This window comes from Amphiura filiformis, chromosome 19, assembly GCF_039555335.1.
Source record: "Amphiura filiformis chromosome 19, Afil_fr2py, whole genome shotgun sequence".
In the NCBI taxonomy this organism is placed as follows: domain Eukaryota; kingdom Metazoa; phylum Echinodermata; class Ophiuroidea; order Amphilepidida; family Amphiuridae; genus Amphiura; species Amphiura filiformis.
The window spans coordinates 46,480,164-46,504,750 of NC_092646.1; the positions used below are offsets into that span (position 1 = coordinate 46,480,164).

General features: G+C 37.5%; 1 protein-coding gene across 1 annotated transcript; it reads left to right on the plus strand.

Moving 5' to 3' along the window:
- Positions 1–236: 236 nt before the first annotated feature.
- On the plus strand, positions 237–8,439 carry LOC140141381 (uncharacterized). Its single transcript, XM_072163231.1, has 4 exons — positions 237–797; positions 1,785–1,836; positions 2,721–2,767; positions 3,689–8,439. The coding sequence occupies exons 1-4, from the start codon at positions 341–343 to the stop codon at positions 7,759–7,761; spliced, it is 4,629 nt and encodes a 1,542-aa protein (XP_072019332.1). The 5' UTR covers positions 237–340; the 3' UTR covers positions 7,762–8,439.
- Positions 8,440–24,587: the final 16,148 nt, after the last annotated feature.

The following is a 24,587-nucleotide window of genomic DNA, read 5'->3' on the forward strand; positions in this document are numbered from 1 at the left end:
CACCTGCATGTTCCATGCTTACCTGCTGCCATTATTTATGGGATGTTTATTTGTTTGATCGTGATATATCATTGTGCATTCCATAACCCTTATTAATGAATTATTTCACATATTTCCTTCATGTGTCACAGATAAAGACCCTGGCTGTAACACAAGAAATGGAAGAAAGAGCAACAAGGCCATTGACAGCTGAAATGAAACAATGGATGCAGCAAGTCGTCAAAGATTCTGAGGATGAACTCAAAGAAGTCATGTCAACGAGCGAAAGGTACTACAGGACACTGTATCAGACTGCACAGAAGCACAAACCAGAATACTTCAAGATACCATCAGGGGGCAGATGACAGACTGCACAGGGGGGCAAACCAGAAGACTTCAAGACACCATCAGGGGACAGACAAGACAACAGACCACTACACTACAGCATAATTACAGAGACCAAACGAGACATCAGACGGACAAACTTACCAGTCAAATTGACACTATCAGGGGACAGATGACAGACTGCACAGAAGGGCAAACCAGAAGACTTCAAGACACCATCAGGGGACAGACAAGACAACAGACCACTACACTACAAGATACTTACAGATACCAAACAAGACATCAGACAGACAAACTTACCAGTCAAATTGACACCATCAGGGGACAGGTGACAGACTGCACAGAAGGGCAAACCAGAAGACTTCAAGACACCATCAGGGGACAGACAAGACAACAGACCACTACACTACAAGATACTTACAGAGACCAAACAAGACAGCAGGTGGACACACTTACTAGTCAAATTGACAAAGGTAAAATAAACAGTAAATGAAGCTTAAAAGTTAATAGTACAGTTGGGTAGTTCATTAACTCATGCTACACTTTTGGAAATCCTTTTACAAACATTATATGCTCCAGTTATATAAAATGTTCTTGAACAAATCCAAGAAAAGGTGATGTTGACATACCTCAATGACGTTTCGTTCTGTATCACAGCACTTTCCTTATATTGAATGATCAGCTTTGACCTTTCTCGTCTGTTGCTTCCTGTTGGTAGCCGACGTAGATGGCGCTGTTAATAACTGATCATAAATATGCGGAAGGAAGTAGTTGCCACAATTCCTGTTGAGTGTATTAATCCCTGTAGCGCAGGGCTGTCAACTTTTTGGAATTGCTTGGCGTGAGACAGAGGCGTACCAGGATTTGCCGACTACAATGTTCATTTTGACCCGTGATTATTTGAGCCACGGCCCTCGAGAAAAAGTGGGGGGGGGGTAGAGACAACAAATTATTTTGACGATGCGTGAGATTTTACTAATTTTCCAGCTTTTTGTGTTAGATTTACTACCTAGGCGTGAGATTATACTACCTTGGCGTGAGACCGTGAGAAAGTGACCCAATGCGTGAGACTCACGGCCAATGTGTGAGAGTTGACAGCCCTGTGTAGTGCACTATAAATCACTGCACTTTAGCCTGCCCCCTCTTTCTTATCCATATTGATTCCTTTAAGTGTCTTCTTTTCCTATTAGATTCAATTTCTCTTATTTTGGAATCAATATGTCCAGGGGAATTTCAAGCTAACTCAATTTTTCCACAAGAGGATACTAAACCACCCCAGGGTTAAACCTGCAACCTCTCGCACCATAGTCAAATGCTTTACCGCATTGACTTGATAACCACTAGCAGGCTATGTTAGCACATCTATGATAACAAAGGTGATTTTAATGATTCTCTGAATTAGCATATCGCTGAATGGGTGTATATAATATAATAGTTGCTCACTTTTTTTTACCATCCAGGACATCTTCAAGCAGAAGAAAAAGCACAAGAAAGGCAAAAAGAACTACAAAAAAGGTAGGCCAAGATCCTTATTATTGGCTTATGAATTTCTTAAAGGGGAAGAGGGGAGAGAATTCATGATGTCTTTTCTATAACTCCATTTATTTTTAGAATGCAAATGGACCAAAGAAGCACAACACTGAGTTCAAATTAAAAGAACATAATATCACAAAATGTGTTTATGACAACATTAAGAAAATTGATTTGGGGTACACTGTTGGCAGGGCACCCTTTTTAAAGGGTGCCACTTTGAAATTTGGAAAATCATTAAAAGGGTGGGGTTTAAACTTTGTGGGTAAAAAGGGTGGATTGATATAAAGGGTGGGAGTAAAATGAAAAGGGTGGGGGTTGTTTCAACTTGCAATATATTTTTATTGAATGATAAAATCATCCTTGTTTCCAAGAATAATGGCCAAACCTGCAAACCATATCGCAAGAGAAAATTCCATTTGATGCATGTTTACATCCACTAGGCTGATATTATAAATATATCCATAGTCGCAAGCACCGCAGGTGGTTCTCTCTTTGCTTCACATACACCCATAATGTTAACAAGTTACAGGGACTTAAACAGCGGCATGACATTGGCTACAACTTTTTGAGGGACTGCAGTGTGTTCAAATGGCGGATAAAGCATTAAGTGGTCCTGACTTTGTACACAAAAAGGGTGCCTTGGTTAAAAGGGTACCACAAAAATAAAAAGGGTGGGGGTCTGACCTCTCTGCCAACAGTGAGTAGAGTGGCTTGGAAATATTGGGAAAATAAAATGGTATGAATTGTAAATATATTAAATTGTGCTATGTGCCAAATACACAACAGCCTGTCCTTCTTCAGACAATGGTGTACAGTATCAAGCAACACGATTAATTCCATGTTTTAATTCCATTTTGTATCACAGAATTGGAAGAGTTGCCCGCAAGAATTGCTGAGACAAGAGAAAAAGGTAATAACAATGATTCATAACCTCATTAATATACTCGATACATGCGATCTTTTATTTATTTGGCAAAACACAAACGCTGAACGCGGTCACTGATAAACAACAGTGGACCTCCGCACCGTCAGATTCATAATTCATAATAATATGCAGCCATGAGTTTTGAACTTGCTAATTGCTATCCAAAAAAAGTGGAGGCGTTGCACTTTTCAGATCCCTCCGACAATAAATTAACTTAACTGGACAACCTCATGTTTTTTCTGTCAATTTACGGTGGAAACTTCATGGTACATGTTGTACTAAAAATCATAAAGGATTGTTTTAGGGTGTTGAGGAAATTTCAATTTGTTTTTGGAAATTTGATCAGAAAATGTGACAATTTTTTTGTGTTCAAATTGACCTTTTCTGAACAAAAAGAACATAAGGAATTAAAATATGGACAGGAATCAATGATGGGTAAAGGGGAGATACAGGTCTTGGAAAAAAAGTAATTTTATGCAGGTATTTTCACTCATAACATGTTACACTCAACCTACCTTATTATTTGAATTTCTTGTGAAATTCCTTTCAGAAATTGTATTCATTTTAAGGGTAGGGTCCTATGGATCTCTCCTAAGGGGTATCAATCAGGGCCATGCAAAGGGTGGCAAGTTCAAAACATAGGCCATTATGCATTATTTTGTGATTATTTCCATAATTTGTGTGACCGATCCTCAATTTTAATTGAAATCTTTTAAATTGAATACTTAATTAAGGATCCTGGTGCTACCCCTTCCCATTCCAGCTAATTTTATTTAAGAAAAGTTTTTGAATGCAGCAATGGTCAAAATCTGGAGGGGGTACCTCAGGGAGGAATTACGCTTTAGTTATTTACAAAACAATTAACATCTGTTAGTATTGTTTATTTATTATTTTTACGTTTTTCAGAAGACAGCAAATATCTGGAAGATGTTAAACAGCAATTGTCTGCCAAGTATACACGACAGTATTCCATCATGCGGTTTATACCATCAATGGTAGATGAACAACGGACCACAGATGACACATTTGTAGCACCTGAACTTAAATTGTTTTCCATCGATGAAGAACCCAGGAATCTGTCATGTGATGAGATTTTCTCATTAAAGATAAGGAATGATAACAACAAACGTATAATTGTAGTTGGCAGCCCTGGGTGTGGGAAGTCAACACTAATACACAATAGGATAGCATATGATTGGGGGAGGGGTGTTAAACACCAACAAATCAAATTATTGTTTGTGATAGATATGTATAAAGTTGAACCGCGATCTGATGTGTTTGAGATTATAAAAGATCAGTTGCTCAGAGGTGTACAAAGAAAAAGGCTTGAAAAATTGATGGAAGACAATGCGCAATCAACTGCTTTTCTCTTGGATGGCTTTGATGAGGTATCTCCAAAATGGGAAGGGAAGGGAAAGGGAAAGAGTCTTTCTGCTGTCCTAGATGGTACGTGGTTATCAGGAAGCCATGTAATAGTTACTTCAAGACCAGAAAAGTTGCATGACTTTAACAAGCGATACCAAGGCTACCCTCAAGTAGATTTGCTAGGATTTTCAGATGCAGCGATTTTGGATTTCATACAAAAACAAGTCGGGAAATCAAATGCAAGTGCAAATAATTTAGAAAGAGCAATATCAAGTCTATCTCCTTCCTTATCGTGGTTGTCAAAAAATCCCCTTACTCTCTCAATGTTATGTATTCTATGGAAGGATGGTGATCAGTTACCTAAAGGAGTCACATCCTTGTATAGTAACATAGTTGACTTCATGATGGCAAGATCTTACTCAGATACAGATTCTGCTGAAGCCATTCCAAATGTTCAACGTGTTCTGCAAGGTGTTGGAAAATTTGCATTGCAAGATCTTTGTGGCCAGAAGGTCATGGCCAAAGAGGTGCCAGCAGAATATTTGCAAGTATCCCAACGCATAGGAATCTGTACAACTCATAAAAAGCGAGAAAGGTTCAGACAAAGAAAATTCTTGACCTTTCCCTTGCACAGAAGTTTTCAAGGATTTTGTGCTGCCAAGTATCTGGCAGACATAGCTAATACCAACCAAGATCAGTTCTTATCATCAATAACACCGGTTGTTGATAATAAGAACATACTTCAGTTTTGTTGTGGTCTTAGCTTGACAGCTGCTTCAACTATACTTCAACACATAGTAAGTACAACGGCCGTCAATGTAGAAAGAGGTGATACATGTATATTTGGTGTAGGTCCACGTGTTGCTAATCCGTGGAAACTTCCTCTCCTTCTTTTGTTTGAAGCAGAGTCACAAATGTCTGAGGACTCTGCAAAGACTAGTCAACAGCTGCATGCAATTCTCAACCCATTAGTCGAGAGTATACGAATGAATCATGGAAATTGGCCTGCTGACAACGAAATGTGTCACCTCCTTCAGTACTTCATCTCCAAAAAGGATGACACATCTTGGTTATCTCAGGTCAAGTTTGCTGTCATTGTCTTTTGTACAAAAATCGATATTGGCCCATCACTAGCACGAGAGCAAACAGAACTTGTAGGGTCTCTGTCAAAACTTGGCATATTGAAACTGAGCTCATCAATCCCTCAATCACAAGTTTCTTGCACACATATTCTTCGTAATCTGAGGCTAGCAAAATATGTGGAGAATGACAGCGACATACAGCAATGCCAACGTACCGAGGTAATCTTTTCAGGTTTTAATGTATTTGAACTTGATTTCATTATGTTCCTTTCCAACCAGATAGTAGCATTTTCCATGAAACTCGACACAGTTACATTAGTGGAAGAAACTGAGAGCAAATCCCACGTCACTATCAACTCACTCGATGAATTAATTGTCTGTGATAGTAAATGCAAAGGTCAGTCACTTGGAACAGTTTTGAGTAGAATGCTTTTAGGAGCACAGACATCCATTAGACTTTCACTGATTTGGAGATCAGACAGTCCCTTGTTAAAACCTATAACTGGGAACCAGGGTAAGCCTAAGACACAGAATGCATCATCTACGGGACGTGTTAGACAGAGTTCATCCATGCATTGGTCAGAATCAACATGTCTGTCTGGGGGACGTATTAGACAACAATCATCGCAGCCTTGGTGTGCGCCAGGCCGTGTGCAATCAGCAAATCAGAACAAACAACTTCGTGAAGCCCATCGGCAAAGCCTAACATTCGACTGTTTTTCTTCAAACCCCTTGCAAAAAAGCATTCTGACGAGTATTTTGTTATCGGGATGTGCCTTGAACCTACAGGCATTGACAAATATGGTCAAAAGTCAACGTGACCTCTCTGAGATAACACTACAAAGTGTGCTTCTTTCTGGGAAAGTAACTGAAAAATACATCAATGAAAATGTCAAAAAATGCATGCTCAAAAATGTAAAATTTTTTGACAACTTTGCAAATTTCCTTCAACAATTTCTTGAAGTAACTGACTATCATATGTCTGATATTGATGTACAAGATGAGATGGTTGAAGGAATTGTGTCATTCAAGTCACTTCAGAATGTTACGATTTCCCAATGCACACTTGGTAGTAATGTGAATGTGCTATTTCGTGGACCCACACCAAAACTGCAGCATCTTGACCTGGCTGATAATAGCATTGGTTCAGATGGGGCATCAGCACTAGCTCAGTCATTCCAACACACTCCAGCACTGCAGCATCTTAACCTGCTAGGTAATAGCATTGGTTCAGATGGGGCATCAGCCCTAGCTCAGTCAATCCAACACTTACCAGAATTAAAGAGTCTCTCTCTTTTAGGCAACACATATATTGGTCATCAAGGTGTTAAGATTTTGACAAATCTGTTCTCAGGATGCTTCTTGAACATACAGGCATTGACAAATATGGTCAAAAGTCAGCAAGACCTCTCTGAGATAACACTACAAAGTGTGTATCTTTATGGGAATGTAACTGAAAAATGCATCAATAAAAATGTCAAAAAATGCATTCTCAAAAATGTGAAATTTTTTGACAACTTTGCAAATTTCATTCAACAATTTCCTGAAGTAACCGACTATCATATGTCCGATATTGATGTAGAAGATGAGATTGTTGAAGGAATTGTGCCATTGACGTCACTTCAGAATGTTACGATTTCCAAATGTAAACTTGGTAGTAATGTGAATGTACTTTTGCGTGGACCCACACCAAAACTGCAGCTTCTTGACCTGGCTAGTAATAGCACTGGTTCAGATGGGGCATCAGCATTAGCTCAGTCATTCCAACACACTCCAGCACTGCAGCACCTCAACCTGGCTTGGAATAGAATTGGTACAGATGGGGCATCAGCACTATCTCAGTCATTCCAACACACTCCAGCACTGCAGCACCTCAACCTGGCTTGGAATAGAATTGGTACAGATGGGGCATCAGCACTATCTCAGTCATTCCAACACACTCCAGCACTGCAGCATCTGGACCTGCCTAGTAATAGCATTGGTTCAGATGGGGCATCAGCACTAGCTCAGTCATTCCAACACACTCCAGCACTGCAGCATCTTAACCTGTATGATAATAGCATTGGGTCAGATGGGGCATCAGCACTAGCTCAGTCATTCCAACACACTCCAGCACTGCAGCATCTTAACCTGGATGGTAATAGCATTGGTTCAGATGGGGCATCAGCACTAGCTCAGTCATTCCAACACACTCCAGCACTGCAGCATCTTAACCTGGATAGTAATATCATTGATTCAGATGGAGCATCAGCACTAGCCCAGTCATTCACACACTTGTCAGAATTAAAGAGTCTTGATCTTTCATACAACAATTCTATTGGTCCTGAAGGTGTTGAGTATTTGTTCAGGAATCTCATTTACCTGCCAAAGCTTGAGAAGTTGGACCTAGATGTCATTACGTTGTATGAGAAAGAATGTTCACCATTACTAATGGACTGCTGCAGGAAAATTGGTTGGAGATTTGGTAAGTATGGTGGTGCATATTTATCATCTGATCAAATCCAATTAGTGTGTGACATAGTCAGGAGTTAAATAGCTCAATACTACATGGACAAGAGAAGTATAGAATGATGAAGTAAGGCAAAAGACAAGTTTGTTTCCTTTGCCTAAACACAAAATGCAAAATGTTGGGTCAAATGTTTTTATTACCAGTTTCTTTTCTTTTTTTAGGTCAGGGTACATCCAAAAATCTACCTCCAATTGCACATACACCATGTTTCCCACCCAGTCTGTTTGAGTGCAAGAAAATGCAATTTTTTAATTGGGGTTTTCAAATAAACAAAATGCAGTACAGCTGCTTCATTTTAAGCCCAAGTCTAATACAACACTAATAGTAGCACCCTGCATGATAATCAGGACAAAAGGCCTATATCAGTATAAAATGTTGTTTTAAACATGTTAAAAAAGGGGGCCACTGGGTAGAAATAAAATGAAACAGGGGTTCACTGGGTATACATTTTTGAAAAAAGGGGGTCATTTGGTAATTTTTTGTTGTTGAAAAAATAAGTCATTGGGTTGAAAACTTTGAAAAAATGGAGCAAAACTCTATTTTTGTTCAAAATTTGCTTAATTTACAACACGAATTTGCTGAATTAAGAGAATTTTAAAGTTTCCACATTATTTAATGGCACTTTATTGATAAAATTCTAGAAAAAGGGGGTCATGGGGTAGCCTAACCTAAAGAAGGGGGTCAGCAGGTATGACTTTTAAGAAGGGTGAGGGCACGGTGGCCCAGTGGTTACGGCCTTGGACTCATAATCTGAGAGCTTATACGACGTGCGTGGGTTCGATTCCCCGTCCCACCACCGTGTTGCGCCCTTGGGCAAGGCGCTTTGCCTCGCTTGCCTCACCCCACCCAGGTGCAATGGGAAGCTGTTAGGGGTAGTCACAGTCGTTGTACTGATGGACCCTGCGCCACTTGTAGGCTGCAAACGTGGTTCCGACATATTCTAATGACGGCGGAATAAATGTAAAGCGCTTAGAGGCTGTTTACGGCATAAAGCGCTATATAAATGTCTACATTTATTTTTTTTATTTTTAAGGGGCCTATTGACATGTGCATACCCGTCACTTCTAAAGTTAAGAATAGTTGTCACCTGATATATACCTGGTATTACATTCGTGTAAGCATACGGTTTGGGTGATGAATCATTCTTTTGATTGGTCAAGCAATTTTCTGCGATTAAGTCAGTAAAGTGAAAGATATCGAGACCCATGTTTTGATCAATAACGAATGTATAATTTATGTTGAATAGCTTTGAATGTTGTTTTAGAGGCACTGGACTTGGCTTTCCTGACCTATGATATGTAGCTATTATGTCTTACAGTGGCGTAACTACGGGGGGCAGAGGGGGGCAACATGCCCCGGGCGCCACCCTTAGGGGGCGTCAAATTGACCAATTCAGCATCAATTCTCTATCGAGCCCCTGCAAGCGATGAAAGGCAAAATTTTTGCACGCTTCGCACGCATTTCAGCACAAAATCAATTGAAAGAACATTATAAGACCGATATTCAACTTCCAGTAACCAAAATTAATGAGTGTATTATATGTCCAAAATTTCGCGTGCTCCGCGCGCAATTGTTTCAAGAATGGTGGGGGCATTATGTATCCTTTGCTCCTAGCTACGCCACTGCCCGCGTCTAAAATATTGTCGGGTGGGGGGTAGGGGCGCCAATTTTGTTTCTTGCCCCGGGCGCTACCAACCCTAGTTACGCCACTGATGTCTTTTTTGCAATGAAGCAACAAAGCTGAACAAAATGTGGCCATCCACCAAAAATGAGCCCAAAAGACGCCAAATGTGATTTGAGCTACAGTATCCAAAAATATCCAAAAATTTCATATTTTGAGAAAATTAGATTTTTTACAGATTTAAAATATGTCATATTTCTCTTATCATGCTTATACAGCTACAAAGCTACACCGCGATACAAAAACTAAAAATAATTAGAAATTAACATTTTATGGTACTGGTTTCAACAGAAATAATAGAATTTTGATAACTTTAAGTCCAGTTTACTCAGTGTTGCACTCTGTTGTAAGGCAAATTTGAAAGAAACGTAACTTCATTTCAGGATATCGTATAGACTACCCCGTAGTCCACTTGCCCATTGTGCATACTCTGGATATTGTATTTAAGCTTAAAACTCTGATTTAATTAATGTGTGCAGTGACTGTGCACAATTGATAGATTTTCACATCTGATCTTTTTAGTCACCCTACTCCCTCTCTTTGTTAGCTTCCCAAGTGGACTACTGACTTTGCCTTGTGGTTAAGATTTTTAACACAGGACTCTATGGAGAGTTAGGCCAATTTCTGGCCTAACTAAAATTGGCCATGATGTAATGCATCTTTAAATGGATCTGCCTTGTGATTGGTCGCCCATATCTCGCTATGGTTTAAATCTTCTGGGCCCGCGCCATTACCATTAACTACACCGTACACAACTGTCTGTGGTATTTGTGGCGCTTTTGTGTGACGCGGAAGTTAATCTCTCATCAAACATCTGGCGCTTCTTGTACTATACCATGCTTAGTACTTGTGGTTAATGGACTGATAAACAAGTATGCTTGACAGTGTGTTTTTAGAGAGCAAAGTCCAGGGGGTAAAGTTCTGCTTACAATTCAAAGTCCATAGTGGAATTTTCGGGGTTCGCTATCAATAAACTGGTAGATTCCAAAATCAGAATTGTTCAGTATTGAAGTGAGCCATTATAATTATGCAAGATAATGTATTAATGTTGCATTCAATTACCGGTACTTTTATTGTCACTAATCATCTGATATTTTTAACTCTTTATGACCATTTTACTATTGAATACTTTAATTTTAATAAACATCAGTATAATTTTGAGTTCAACGAAATGGGTTCATCATGACTAATAATAACCTATTTTTAATAAAATTCGACTATGGCATAGTCTAGATATCGTACAGAGTTGGTACATATGGTCGATGTGCCATTTTGAAGCTTCAGGTATGATCTTTCTAAATTTGTAATAATCTCAACTTTACGAAGGGCCGACTTCTGGGCTCATTTATGGTTGACGTTCACACATTTAAAACTCATCGTTATAATTTTGTCTCTTTGTGAGACAATTTGATGATTGCCTATTTTTTTTTGGGGGGGTCCCTATTTTGAATCTGGGTTAATTAGATGTATAACTGGTGAAAGCTATGAGTCTGGGATGGCTGGGGACTATGTGAAGAAATGTGCAGATGTTTGTAAGAAGAGCAATCTCAAACATGCTCAGTACATTCATTGAATGACCTATGAATGTATTGGGTACCTGACAGTACTGGAGGCCAAGTTTGGTGCTTTGGCTGTGAAATGAAAAGATTTGAAATGAGCATTGCACCTCATCGTGAAGGCGGGGTGAATGGGGTATGAATGTAATTTAGCTATTAAATGGAAAATTGAAAAAAAAAGATATGATGGGTCTTGTGGTGAACGCACATAGAAAGGATTGCGCCTTGACCGTCTTACACAAAACCCCAAATATAGAGCCCATAAATTGGATTGCATTTTGACCATTTTACATGGAACCCAAAATATGATGGGTCGTGCATAGTAAGAGCCCATTAATAGGATTACGTCTTGACCATCTTACATACATGATACCCCAAATGTGATACCGAGCGCATAAAAAGGATTGTGTCTTGACTATCTTGCATAAAACCCCAAATACGATGGGCCTTGTAGGGAGTGCCTATAAAAAAGATTACGTCTTGACCATAAAAATACATACACAAAACACCAAATATGATGGGTCGAAGTGAGAGCCAATACAAAGGATTGCGTCTTGACCATTTTTCGTACCTTGACCTTGATTTAAGGCATTGGCCTTGACTGGATGCTGATGCACTCATCTGCCTTACCATCTGATCCATGGTGATTCCATCCCATACCACTCGGTCTTTGGCCAGCCTAGCCTTCCTGCTGCTACTATGGAGGTGATGTTTCGAGCTAATTAAGCAGTCCGTTTTAGTAGTGTCCATCCATCTTTTGGCAGGTCTTCCTCATGGTCTTTTCACATACACATTGCCCTCTAGAACAATTTCGAGGTATCTGTCATTTCTCATTTGCTGTACGTGGCCGAAGAATTTTCATAAAACCCCAGATATGATATGTCTTGCAGCGTGAGCGCATAGGGATTGCATCTTGACCATCTTACAAACGCAAAACTCCAAATATGGTACATCTTGCAGTGCTAGCCCATACAAAGGATTAATTGCGTCTTGACCTTCTTACATGTACATGAAACCCCAAATATGATATGTCTTGAATTGCGAGGCCATAAAAAGGATTGCGTCTTGACCATCTTACATACATGAAACCCCAAAGCGAGTCTCTAATTTACACTCCCTGAACAAATTTGAAACATGTGTCTTTCAACTGTTGAATTCAGACTGGGATGTGTTACCCTGGTAACCTGAGCATCTAGGAAGCAGAAGACTCTAGGAACACTGGGTTATTTTCCAAATCAATAATGTGATATATTTTGTTTGTTTAATTCCTAGGTTGGTCCAAAAGGGACACACACCTAGGACCTGGGGGGTACTCAAGTTTGGTTTTGGTAGGGGTGTGCCGCTGAGAATTTGAAAGTGGACTCATCAATATACCAATTATCAAACATTTTGGACCCATCAATATACCAAAAGTCAAAATTTTCTGCCAAATTTAACAAATTTTCCAAAATTTTGGCTAGATTTAAGCAAAATTTAGCTATTTTCCGAAGAAAATTTTGAAAAAAAGACCCATCCATGTACCAAAATTGGCTTAGAAAAAGGGGTCATTGATATACCAAACGGCCGAGTACACCCCCGTGTACTGAGTACACCCCCGGCTTATGACCATGGAAAATACATGGTCCAGATTTTATAATATAGTCTTAAGAAAACTAATGGAATTCTGTATCTGTTTGTAAATAGTTTTCTTGTTTGAAATCAAAATAATGATTTAAAAATGTATATTTTTATATTTTTTAAATATATTTTGATATTTCATTAGGCCAAAAAAGTTTTGTCTCTCAAACATTTTGCAAAAAGCTGTGATATGCGTTTTTTTTTAATAGTAAAATCAGCTATGTGCTGCACGGGATTTTGTGTTTGGGTAAGTGTGGGGGTCTGTTGGCCTACTTTTTTTCTTGTTTTTAACAGCTACTCAGCAAGAACAAAACGTTATTGAAACATTTTAAACAGGTTTTTTTTTGGGGTTGGTTGGTTTTGGTAAAAACGTTTTAATAAGTTTTGGTAAAAACGTTTTAAGAAAATTAAATGTCAGGTTTTAATAACATTAAATGTCAGGTTATATTTGTACCTAAAGGACATAAAACGTTTTTAAAACATTTTTTATGAAACCACACTGCAACAAAATGTTTAAAATATTATTTAAAATATTTAAAATATTGTCGGCAAACATTTAAACAATATTTTGTTACCACATAAATAATGTTATATATGCTAGATTGTGAATACTCTCAATCATCTGGGAATCATACAATGAGAGAATGATTTAATCTGGTTGAATATATTGAAATCATTCTCTCATTGTTATGCTAGATTGTATAGACCACTTGACATGTGACGTCATTGCCCGGCTTTGCCCTGCAGTGTGCGTGCACATCGTAGTCTGCTCAGGGCATGTGTATTTTAAATCTCCCACCACATTTCATATAGTACAAGAAAGCCATTGAACAGTGAAGCGGTTCGTTCGGGCATATCGACAGACCAATCCCTCGCCTTTGTTGATAAACAAGAATGTAAAGTGGTCTATAGTAAGTTTGTAAAAAATGTTAATGAATGTTATGAAAAACATTTCACGCCCTTATAACATGACACCTTTTATAACCTTGTGTGAATAATATTGAAATTGTTTAGCGTTAGCTTGTTACATGACCATATCGAGGGGTCAGTGACACAAAGACGTAACTCCTTTTTAGATAACATGGAGTTACGTCTTTGTGTCACTGACCCCTCAATAATGTTCTTTTTTCTTTCAGATAAGTAAATAAGAAAAGCCTTTAACCAGCGTGCAGGTCTACATTCTAGGATGGCTTTCACATGATTCTTATGGGGCGGGTTTGAGAGCCATGGGAGTTCATGAATACAAACAAACATAGCTCATATCCAACCTAAAAGAAAATTACTATCTTAAGTTAAGGGATTTGGAATGAGCGTTTTGAGCGTTTCGACAGTATTTTTTGTGGGACATGACAGCATCAGACATATCGAATTGCATTCTGAATCTGAAGAATGTCTTTCTGATATCAAATAATTTTCATTTTTGAAAATCACAATATAATACAAATTTTATGACAAATTATAAAATTTTGATATTTTTCAAATTTTTGATATATAACAGTCCTCGAAGTAAATTATATAAATCTAATGATATATTCTTAAAGTGTATGTAGCAGGGAGGAAAAGCTGACGGTCAATTGAAAATTTTGACCTTTCATATTGAAAATATGGATTTTTTTCCCAAAAAGACCTAATTTTTTTTTTTGGTGTTTTGGGGAAAAAAATCCATATCTTCATTACGATAGGTCAGAATTTTCAATTGATCGTCGGCCCTTTATCCCACCTACATACACTTTAAGTATAAATCATCAGATTTATAAAGTTTACTTCAAGTACTGTTAAATATCAAAAATATCAATTTTAATGATTTGCCATAAAATGTGTATTAAATTGCGAATTTCAAAAAATCAAAATTATTTGATATCAGAATGACATTCTTCGTATTCAGAATGCAATTCGATATGTCTGATGTGCTCTAATGTACCACAATAAATACTGTCCAAACATTCATACCCCAACCCAAACACTTGTCTACTTTCCACAGGGTGTGTGCCTCCCTCTAGTACCAGTGCGACTGCAGGAAACACACCTGGAAGTGTTAAGGCCAATAAGTGAACATTAGTGTTGCAATCTCGGCAGGAAACCCCTGCCTTTTAAAAGCAGTGAATGTGTTATGTTAATCTTGTTATTCGCGGATATCACCAGTGTTTTTATTCATGAACATACATTTATAAAATGTTTATATGACTTTGTAGAAAATCAAATGATTTGACATTCACCAAGTAAGCTTTAATTTTCTTTTAAGAAATTAAATGTAATTTGAAATTGTTCTACAGGGTGGAACAAAATCCCCATTTTAAATTCATATAATTTTCATCATAGATGTGTCTCATATAGACGAATCCAACGAGCCAAGTCATGGTCAGGATTTGGTCGGCCATCTTTGGGTCCCCACAACACCAAAAAGCCGCTTAAAAATTGATGTTAGATTCTTTTGTGTTGTAAACTGTCATCATTTGTTTGTCTACGTGTAACACGGGTGATAGAATGCAGTTTAAAATACCCTCCAAGGCCGCATTATTTCACATTTTAGGTGAGATTGAGCCGACGGGGACCCAACTTTGGCAGCCATTAAGGTATAGGAATGTGTGAAATTGGATTCGTCTATAAGACTTGTGTCAAATAACTGCTGTCATGCATTGGGCTATTCCATTTGAAATCCATACACCCTATATGGAAGATGTGATCTGAATGTCCCACATAGGGGGTGTAGATTTTGAATGGAGTAACCCATTCAGGTAACCCCATTTGAAATTCACACGCCCTGTGTGTGGAATATTTATGTCTTCCATAGGGGTGAATGGATTTCAACTAGAATAGCCCATTTTGATTCAAGTGATATGGAATTAATTTCCACTCTCATTTTAGATTTCATGTTTGTAATGCACCAACATGTAAAACAAAAATGATACGAAATGAAAAACAGGAATTGTCTTTTTTTTTTAAACTGCCACTATAATATAATATACTCCCCTGCCTAAAAAACCCGAACGATGGTATAGGCCTACTTATATTAACTGAGAATGTGGGCTTGATTGAGATTAATTCCATTTGTCAAGGTGCGATAAACTTGAATAAACTTGACACTTCTTGTACATGCATAATAATGAACGGCTCCCCCCATTAGTTACGGCACTGATAATACTGAATGGTGCATCGTTTGGATTTTTTAGGTGGGGATTATAGATTCTCAAGTGGTATATAGCTGTCATTGACAGGGATCAAAATACACGGGGGAAAGGGCGATTCGCCCCAATTTTCCCAAAATAGCCCCATGGAAAAAAATTGTCAATGGCAAAATGCACACATGAGGGCGAGGGCTATTCATGGAATCTGTCAAAAATAGCCCTCGTAAACCAAAAAGCTTTTTGAGACCTGGTCATTGATGTTTTTAAATTGTTTAAAGGGGGTACTACACCCCTGCCCAATTCTGTGCCTATTTCAAATATTATAGCGCATTGGTGACAAGTAAGATATATATTATAGGGGCAATGACTACAACTACTGTACTGGAAATTTTATTTCAGCACAGCCAACAGTTGTGGAGTTACAGTCAAAAATGAGGGAAAACCAATATTTGTTCAATAAATCAATAACTACTTGCCTTGAGTTGCTGAATTTTCAGTGAAATGGTTCCAACCACTCATTAGGCCAAAAAAAAAAAGTTGTTTGTTTGTCCTCCACCGCCCACTCCTCAGTTTAAGGCCTGACCAATATTTTTTTTTTTTTTTTTTTTTTTTTTTTTAATAAATAAAAATTCAATTTTCTTTTTCAGATTTGGAGTATCTCTGGACCTAGTTAGAGCTAAATGGTAGGATCATTCATGGTTGAAAATAAAAGCCCCCCCCAAAAAAAAAAAGAACTATGTCTTCAATATGCAAAGTTTTAATTTGTGTTCATGTCATAATCTATTATTATTTTATGACTTCAAAATACATTGGATTTATATCCATTTTTAAATCATTTAAAGACTAAGACATGAACACAAATTATAACTTTGCATATTAAAGAAACAAAATGGGGTTTTTTTAAGTCCCCATGAATGATTGTAGCTTTTAGCTAGGTCCAGGAATATGCTAAATCAAAAAAAAAAAATAATAATAATAAAAAACGCCTGCCCGCAAATCCTCTCTTCAAAGCTGTGGAGGACAAACAAACAATTTTTTGGGCCTTAGCTTGAGGTAAATGGAAAACAAAAGTTTATTCCAACTTTCAGAATCTCATACTGTGTAAAATTGCAATAAAGGTTACCGTATTCATTCTAATAAGCGCCCAGGGCGCTTAACAAAGTCATTTTGTGTGGGCGCTTATTTTTTACCTGGTTTACCTATTTTTTTTGTTAGGGGCGTTTCTTGGAGACAAATTTATGTATGTTATAAATGGGTCCTGAGAATGTTCTAGTAGCTTTTCTGATGTAGAAATCTAGTCCTCCAGCTATTTCACTGTATCGACGTCTATCTGTCACTTCAACATTGATGGTACCCGCCTTTAGCAAATTGAAAATACCCTGGGTGGGCGCTTATTGGGGCATGGGCGCTTATAGAGGTTATCCGTGTTCTATAAGCTGCATATCTTACCAGTCCTATACCTTGTTTAGGACTTTCAAAAGAAGTACCTGCATGTGCAACCATGACTATTTCGAAATAGCCCGCCAAAGTCATGCAGGTAACTCCGAGGTCGTGCATTGAATTAGTTTGAATGAGGAATACTACGGGAACCAGTGCCTTTTGTTAGAAGTCACGCATGAGTTAAGTGGATAACTTCTATTGGAATGAATACGGTAATTACTTTTCAATCAAGTTTCTTACTGGCAAGTACATGCATTAGCTCCATATTTGAAATCGTAAGGGTATACGATGTATTGTTGGTCGAAGCAGCAGAAAAAAAAGTAGTTCTCGTGAATGGTAGTGAGCAAAAATTGCATTGCTCAATTCATAGCGAGCGTGTAGAAGAATTCAAATATCACAGATATATTTTTGTAGGTCCTGTGGTTCTTGAGTTATGTTGTAAAGAGCATGAGAGGCTGAAACAACAACACTTTTGTAAAACGTACATAACTCATTAACAACAAATAATACAATAAATTAAGCAAGTTTTCAAAGTATATGATTTGTAGAATGAACTTTTGCAAAACACCAAATGTTATTTTTCAATAACATATTGATTCAGATAATAAAAATCAATTTTTTTTTTTTGCTGCTTTGACCAACAATACCTCGTATACCCTGAATTTTGTTTCTAGGAATTTGATGTTGTATACATGGTATGGTGACATATGAATTTTGTGATAATGTGACACAGATGTGCTGCACAGGTTTTTATAAGTGTGGGTGTCGAGAGCTGATTGCAAAAAACTGTCTTTGGAGCCGAAACTTTTGGAGCCAAATTTAATGCAAATAAAGCCTGAAAACATTTTGGGAAATAAATAATATGAATAAACTGTTATTATTTGTATCGATAGGTCTTTAAGACAAAATCAATTTATGATATCTATGAAATGTTTTGCATTGTAAACTCTTTTGAGATGAAACATTTATAATTGATGTAAGATGTCTTTCAAAAACACATGTGACATTGTCAAAGTGTTTTGTATTGTATTGTTGAGATATACTCTCTTGAAAACATTAATAAATAGCAAATTGTCATGCATAAATCTTCGTGAACCATCTGTTCATTTCCAATAGTACTTTTAAACACTTAAACATGTTAGTGTTTTACCTAAACAATAGGACGTGTTTACACTTCAATGTGTTTAAATTAGTGTCATTATTTTGAAGACATTTTTCTCATTAGGTTAAAAGGTCCCTACATCACATTACCATATTTAAGGGGTACTACACCCCTGCCCAATTTTGTGCCTATTTTTGCATTTTTTTCAAAAATTATAGTGCATTGGTAACAAGTAAGATATGTATATTATAGGGGCAAGGACTACCACTACTGCACTGGAAATTTTATTTCAGCACAGACAACAGTTGTGGAGTTACAGTCAAAAATGAGGGAAAACCAATATTTGATCAATAAATCAAGAACTAATTGCCTTGAGTTACTGAATTTTCAGTACAGTAGTTGTAATGTAGTCTTGGCTCCTATAATTATCTTACTTGTTACCAATGCATTATATAATTTTTGAGAAAAATGCAAAAATAGACACAACATTGGTCAGGGGTGTAGTACCCCCTTAAGGTGTTTAAAAGTGCATTTTGATCTAACCACATACTCCTCCTTGTAACCAATCAAGAGTTCTTAGAGGTCGATTCGGCTGGTAGTGTCCATGGAGTTAAAGCCCGTACAGACTACTTGTCAAGTCCATATCCAAACATACCGTCTAACCACATCTCTGATTGGCTCAATGCATGTTATTCTCCTCTTTGTGACCAATCAAAACAGTTCTTAGAGACTGATTATTTGGCCGGTAGTGTACTACACACTACTTATCAAATCCATATCCCAACACACCGTTATTTACATCAATTACAAAAACCTAAAACAGATATTTTTTCCAAATGAAAACACAATAAAGACTTGGAACAATTTTGTTGTGTTGCTTAGTATCAATCCTTTATTTGGACCTAGCTACGAATGTTACAAAAATGTACTATTTTCAAATTAAGACGTATAAGATTACAACTTTCAGAGAGACACATTTCTTAAACTTAATTGTCTTGACTTTACTTTAATTCACTTATTAATTTATCAGTGTCTGAGCTTTATTCAAACAAGAGCCATTTGGGGATATTTTGGAGATATTTAGGTGTATTTTAGGAGACATTTGGGATTTTGGGTGTAATTTGGAGACATTTGAGTATTTCGGAGACATGCAACGACCAAGGCAAAAATGGGTTTGCACATCACTGTAATCAATTTGGAAATGTTGGCTTGTATTTCGAAGTATACAAGTAGATGCTTGGGCGGATCATTTATATATGTGACCCAATCTGATCAACTCGGGCCAAAGTCTGAGATTTTAAAAATGGAGTTACTGCCATTACTAACTTTAATGCTCAGTACATACAATTACTGATATTGAATCCTCAGGTCTCTTTGAATACTTGGTGGCAAAGTTATGAACCATTTTGATTTATATGTCCATTTTTCTTATTGCTTTTTCCTCCTCACTTTTTGCCTATATCTCAGTTTCATTTTTGCTGACTTGAGTCTGATTGGACCAGATCTGGTCATATATATATTATACAGACAATTCATTATCAATGTGCTATTTCAGTTGAAATCCATACACCCCCTATGGAAGACATGACCTGAATATCCCACACAGGGGTTGTAGCTTGTAAATTTCACCCCATGTGTGGAAGTTGAAGATAACATCTTGTGCGTATTGTATGAGCTGAAATAGCCCAATCTGGTATTTGTCCCTATGCGGCAATCATGCACAATGTGATCTAATCACACCAAAGTAGCACATTTTGAAACTTGAGTAATTGCTATAACTAACTGACTTAGTTCCGGTACCTAACTCTTACTGATGTTAACTTGAGTTATTGCTATAACTAACTTGCTCAGTACCTAACTCTAAATCATTGGCATACTTCAGCTGCAAAGTCATGAACAATATATGTCAATTTTTATTGAATGTTTGCTCCTCATTTTACCTGCAATGATCTCAATATCATCATTACTAGCTTTGGTCTGATTAGATCAGATAGTGCATAGATCTATGGATTGTGTCACATATCTTACACCCCTTCACACTTCATTACTCTTGTAGTCAGTATACTGCATAAATACGGGGTCTGATTGGTGAAATGAAACTATATTGGCATACCATTTACTGATTAAATCATACGGGCTATTCCATTTAAAATCCACCCTCCCCCATGAAATGCATTTCAAATGGAATTAACACATTGTGCAGCTCAATTGAATTTCATACACCCTCTATGGAAAATGAAAATCTGAGGAATCTACCACAAATGGAGGGAGATATTCAAATGGAGCAGCCTAATGTGTTAATTCCATTTGAAATGCATACTCCCCCTGTAAAAGATATTTACAAAATCTTGTGGATTTTAAATGGAATATATAAACAGGGAACACACATTGGCAAGTACTAGGATCTTGGACTAGCCTACTCTCATACACCCCCCCCCCCCCAAGACGTAGGCATTGGTTGATGAGAGTCAGCAGCTTATTGGCTAATGTGTGGGTATTGTCAGTGTCTGAACCCTTACGTGAAGCACCAAGATTGTAGGCTACCTGCAAACTCAAACATTACAATTCGTCAGGACACATTTCTATTTATAATCCCATTTGCTTCAATAATTCGCTGTCGTAGTGCACATTAGTAACCATTGGTTACTGCTCCAAGCCTGGGCTCACACACCTGTTCCGAATTTTGATATGCCATAGGCTTTGTGTTGTGATCATTTCGATCAGTGGTTCGTAAAAAAGAAAGCGTGATCCAGTTAACCTAGCAACGGCTATATTATAACGTGCACTGTGACAGCAAATTACAGCATGACATTTGTGTGAGTACAAAAACTCATTCAACTCAGGGTCAACTCTTGCCCCATGATGTTGAACAGAGGTTATTAAACTTTGCCTCAATGATGAGGCTTCAGGGCATGGTAATAATACACACTCCCTTCTTGGACATGATTTAACAAGTTTTAGACATACGCTAGTATAAAAACAACAACATTATTTACAATTTTTACAGAAACACTAATAAACAGGCAGTATTCCAGTTGAAACCCCTATGGAAGACATGACCTTAATCTTCCACAGGGGGTGCAGATTTCAGATGGAGTCACCCATTCAGGTAACCCCATTTAAAATTTACACTCCCTGTGTGGAATATGAAGGTCATGCTTTCTACAGGGGGTGTATGGATTTCAACTGGAATAGTCAATTTAAGAAGGCCAAGACAATAAGGTTCATATATCAGCATCCCAAATGTGTTTACTATCACATCCTAGCACATTTTTAAGCTTTTTTGCAATTTTTGTTTTTAAATCGAAAGTAAAATACAATGCAGAAAATAGGCCAAAATGTAATCCAATATTTCTAACAAATATGCATAATACTTATGATTTGAGGCAAAAGTTACTGACACAAACCTTTTTTCTTTTGCCGAATAGCATAAACAAATTTGAAATCACTAAACAGTGTGAGTGACTACTATATCAAGGATTTGCTGACCATATTATTATTATTATTATTATTATATAAATTACGGGCCCTGGAAGAAACCTGCCTCCAGTCCAAAATCAAAACCACAAAGGGGTAAAAATTACAAGAACATATCCAAAATCTGTCTCATTTTGTGAAACATCAAAAACGAATCATGACACAAAAGTCATATTTACCAGAAACACTACTTCCTTAAACATGTTTAAGGAAAGTATACGTGTTTCTTAAATACACCACTTCTTCTTCTGAATTAGAATAGTAGTATAATTAAATATAATATCGCCATGTTGAAGAAAACTAATACCACTTATATCTCTCGAAACTTAGTAGTATTACTTCAGACATGCATATTAAAATATCTCACTCAATGAACCATCTAATTTTACATGCTCCAAAAAGCATTGTATTTAAAAATCTTTCAAAAACCGAAAAACTTCTGCGTAAGCAGACTCAAAGGAAAACATTGGCACTAAAAACAGCAAGGCCGCAGGGCCGAAGGCCCGAGGCCGGCGACTCCCATACGACGACTAAACACTCCAAGTGAGTTAATTTTATATAGGCCCCGCAGGGCTATAAAGATCGGTAGAACCATTGAACCATTGTCTCTGTCGAGGTGAATCATAAGTTGAATCAGTAGAACCTTAGCCTAGTAACCCAAAGGTCCAGGGTTCAAATCCTGGAGGTCACATGATATTTCTGCTATACTGTATTTCACTACTTCAAGTCATCAGCTAGCTTTGAGGTTCAGCGTGTTCTGTGTTAGCCTAGCGTTACTTGGTGTGTGTACGTACTTTTAATGTGCATGATCAAAGTGGCGCATATGTACAGGCTAATGCTGCTGACCGGAAGTAGTGAAATATAGTGTAGCTATCCTCATGCTGTATGATGACAAGTCCAGATCTGTTGAATCATTTAGCTGAATCAGTAGAACCGTAGCCTAGTAACCCAAAGGTCCAAGGTTCAAATCCTGGATGGTTACAAGACATTTTTACCAGCTGTTCTTATGTTCTATGATGACACATAAAAATCTGTTTATTTTACCCAAGTATCCATCCACCAGAGGAAACATATTTACAATTCGCCGGCGAAGTTACGTAATGATCACACATTTGAGTAATGAACCACGATCGAAACAATCACCACACAAAGTATATGGCACTTGAAGGCATACCAAAATAGCATGATCAGGTACCAAGAGAATTACGTAACCACTTCGACGCTGAACTGGGCTATTAGCAGGCAAGGTGTAAACCCACGGCAGAATATCAAGTGTACCCATGGTGCATTGCATGAAAATGAGATTTGTCACCATGGAGGCTTGCTATAATTGAAGACCGAATTAAAAGACTAGTTTGCGTCCAACGTCAGGGCAAACGCACCGTGATTGGTTACTGACATGCGCAGTACGTTTTTGGTCTGGTTGAACTTGACAGGACGTCATATGCTAACTAGTCTTTTTAATTTGGTCTTCAATTATATTCTTTGTTTATAAGGCATGAGTAATGACTACCTTATAAACACAGAATTAGCAGTCATAGATCATCAACATAATACATCCTGATAGAATCATCTCTTGTCTAATTTGTCAACCGATTTAGTGCCGATGGGTTTAGTAAAATATTTGAACTGTTCATCTGGACTTATGCTGGCTGCAAGTATCATCCAAGATGCATTGTCAGCTACCTGGATGATTCACAATATTCACAGCAATGCATTATGGGAAGGAATAGATGATTATCACATTAGTAATCCCAATTCCTCATTTGCAAATCTATAAGTTATCTTATTTCTTGTTAGGCCCCATTTTATTATTAATGACACAAATTTTCATAAGTCAATGTTTTTATTTTAAGGTAGGAATTCAGTATACCCATGGAAGAAAGAGATAAGAAGGAACCACAACGAACGCATTCACTTTGTCCACTCCCTTTACCGACATTTAATTGACATTGTTATTCATGAGGATTTACTTGCGTTAAATAGGTGATTGGTATTGTACTCCATGTATTTGCATGTCTTCTGGAGCGTGTCTGAAGGATGATTTGAACTAATGACCTTCCGTGCAAGCACTCTATAGGATTTTCTCTGGTGACGTGATCATCGGTCATTGATGGCCTACATCTTTTCTTCCATTTCGCCCAATTTTCCCGAACTTTGATGACTTTTTTCTCAGAGTTGGCAGTCTTTGGCACTGAAACGAGTTAGCTAGTTACGATTATACACATATAAACTATTAAATTAAATAGGTTTCATGTACCGGACTCAACCGGAACATTGTGCATTATTTAAGAACATTTTGCATCTATTTTTCATCGAAAAGTCACCAAAATCTTACCTTATTTGCTAAAGATGAAACTCAGCAAAAAACGGCCGATTTTGATGACCTTTTCGATGTGTTAAAGGACGTTTTCTACACAACACGATCAAGAAAACAGTTTGACTGTAGATCCCAAAACAAAGCTACTATACATGTTCAGAACATCAGTGAAATTCCATAATCTTACTTCTGGGTAGCGTTTGTTTGTTCTTGGATGGGTTTGTTATAGTTTTTTTCCAGTAATGATTTCGCCAAGCATCGATCGCGGTAAATGGATCATACATGAAAGTAAGTACCATTGATAGCTTTTCTTTTCATGCGTCAATATATAAGCGGATTAAAACTTGGCCGATCGAAGTCGTTGTGGTTCCTTCTCATCTCTTTCTTCCATGGTATACCTATTATACTTGAAAATCAATACACATAATAATGAAGGGCTTTAGTGCAGAGGTTCTCAATAGGCAGCCTGTGGGTCAAATCCTGCCTGCCGAACACTTATGGTTGGCCCTTGCATAACTCCTGAAGTGTCAT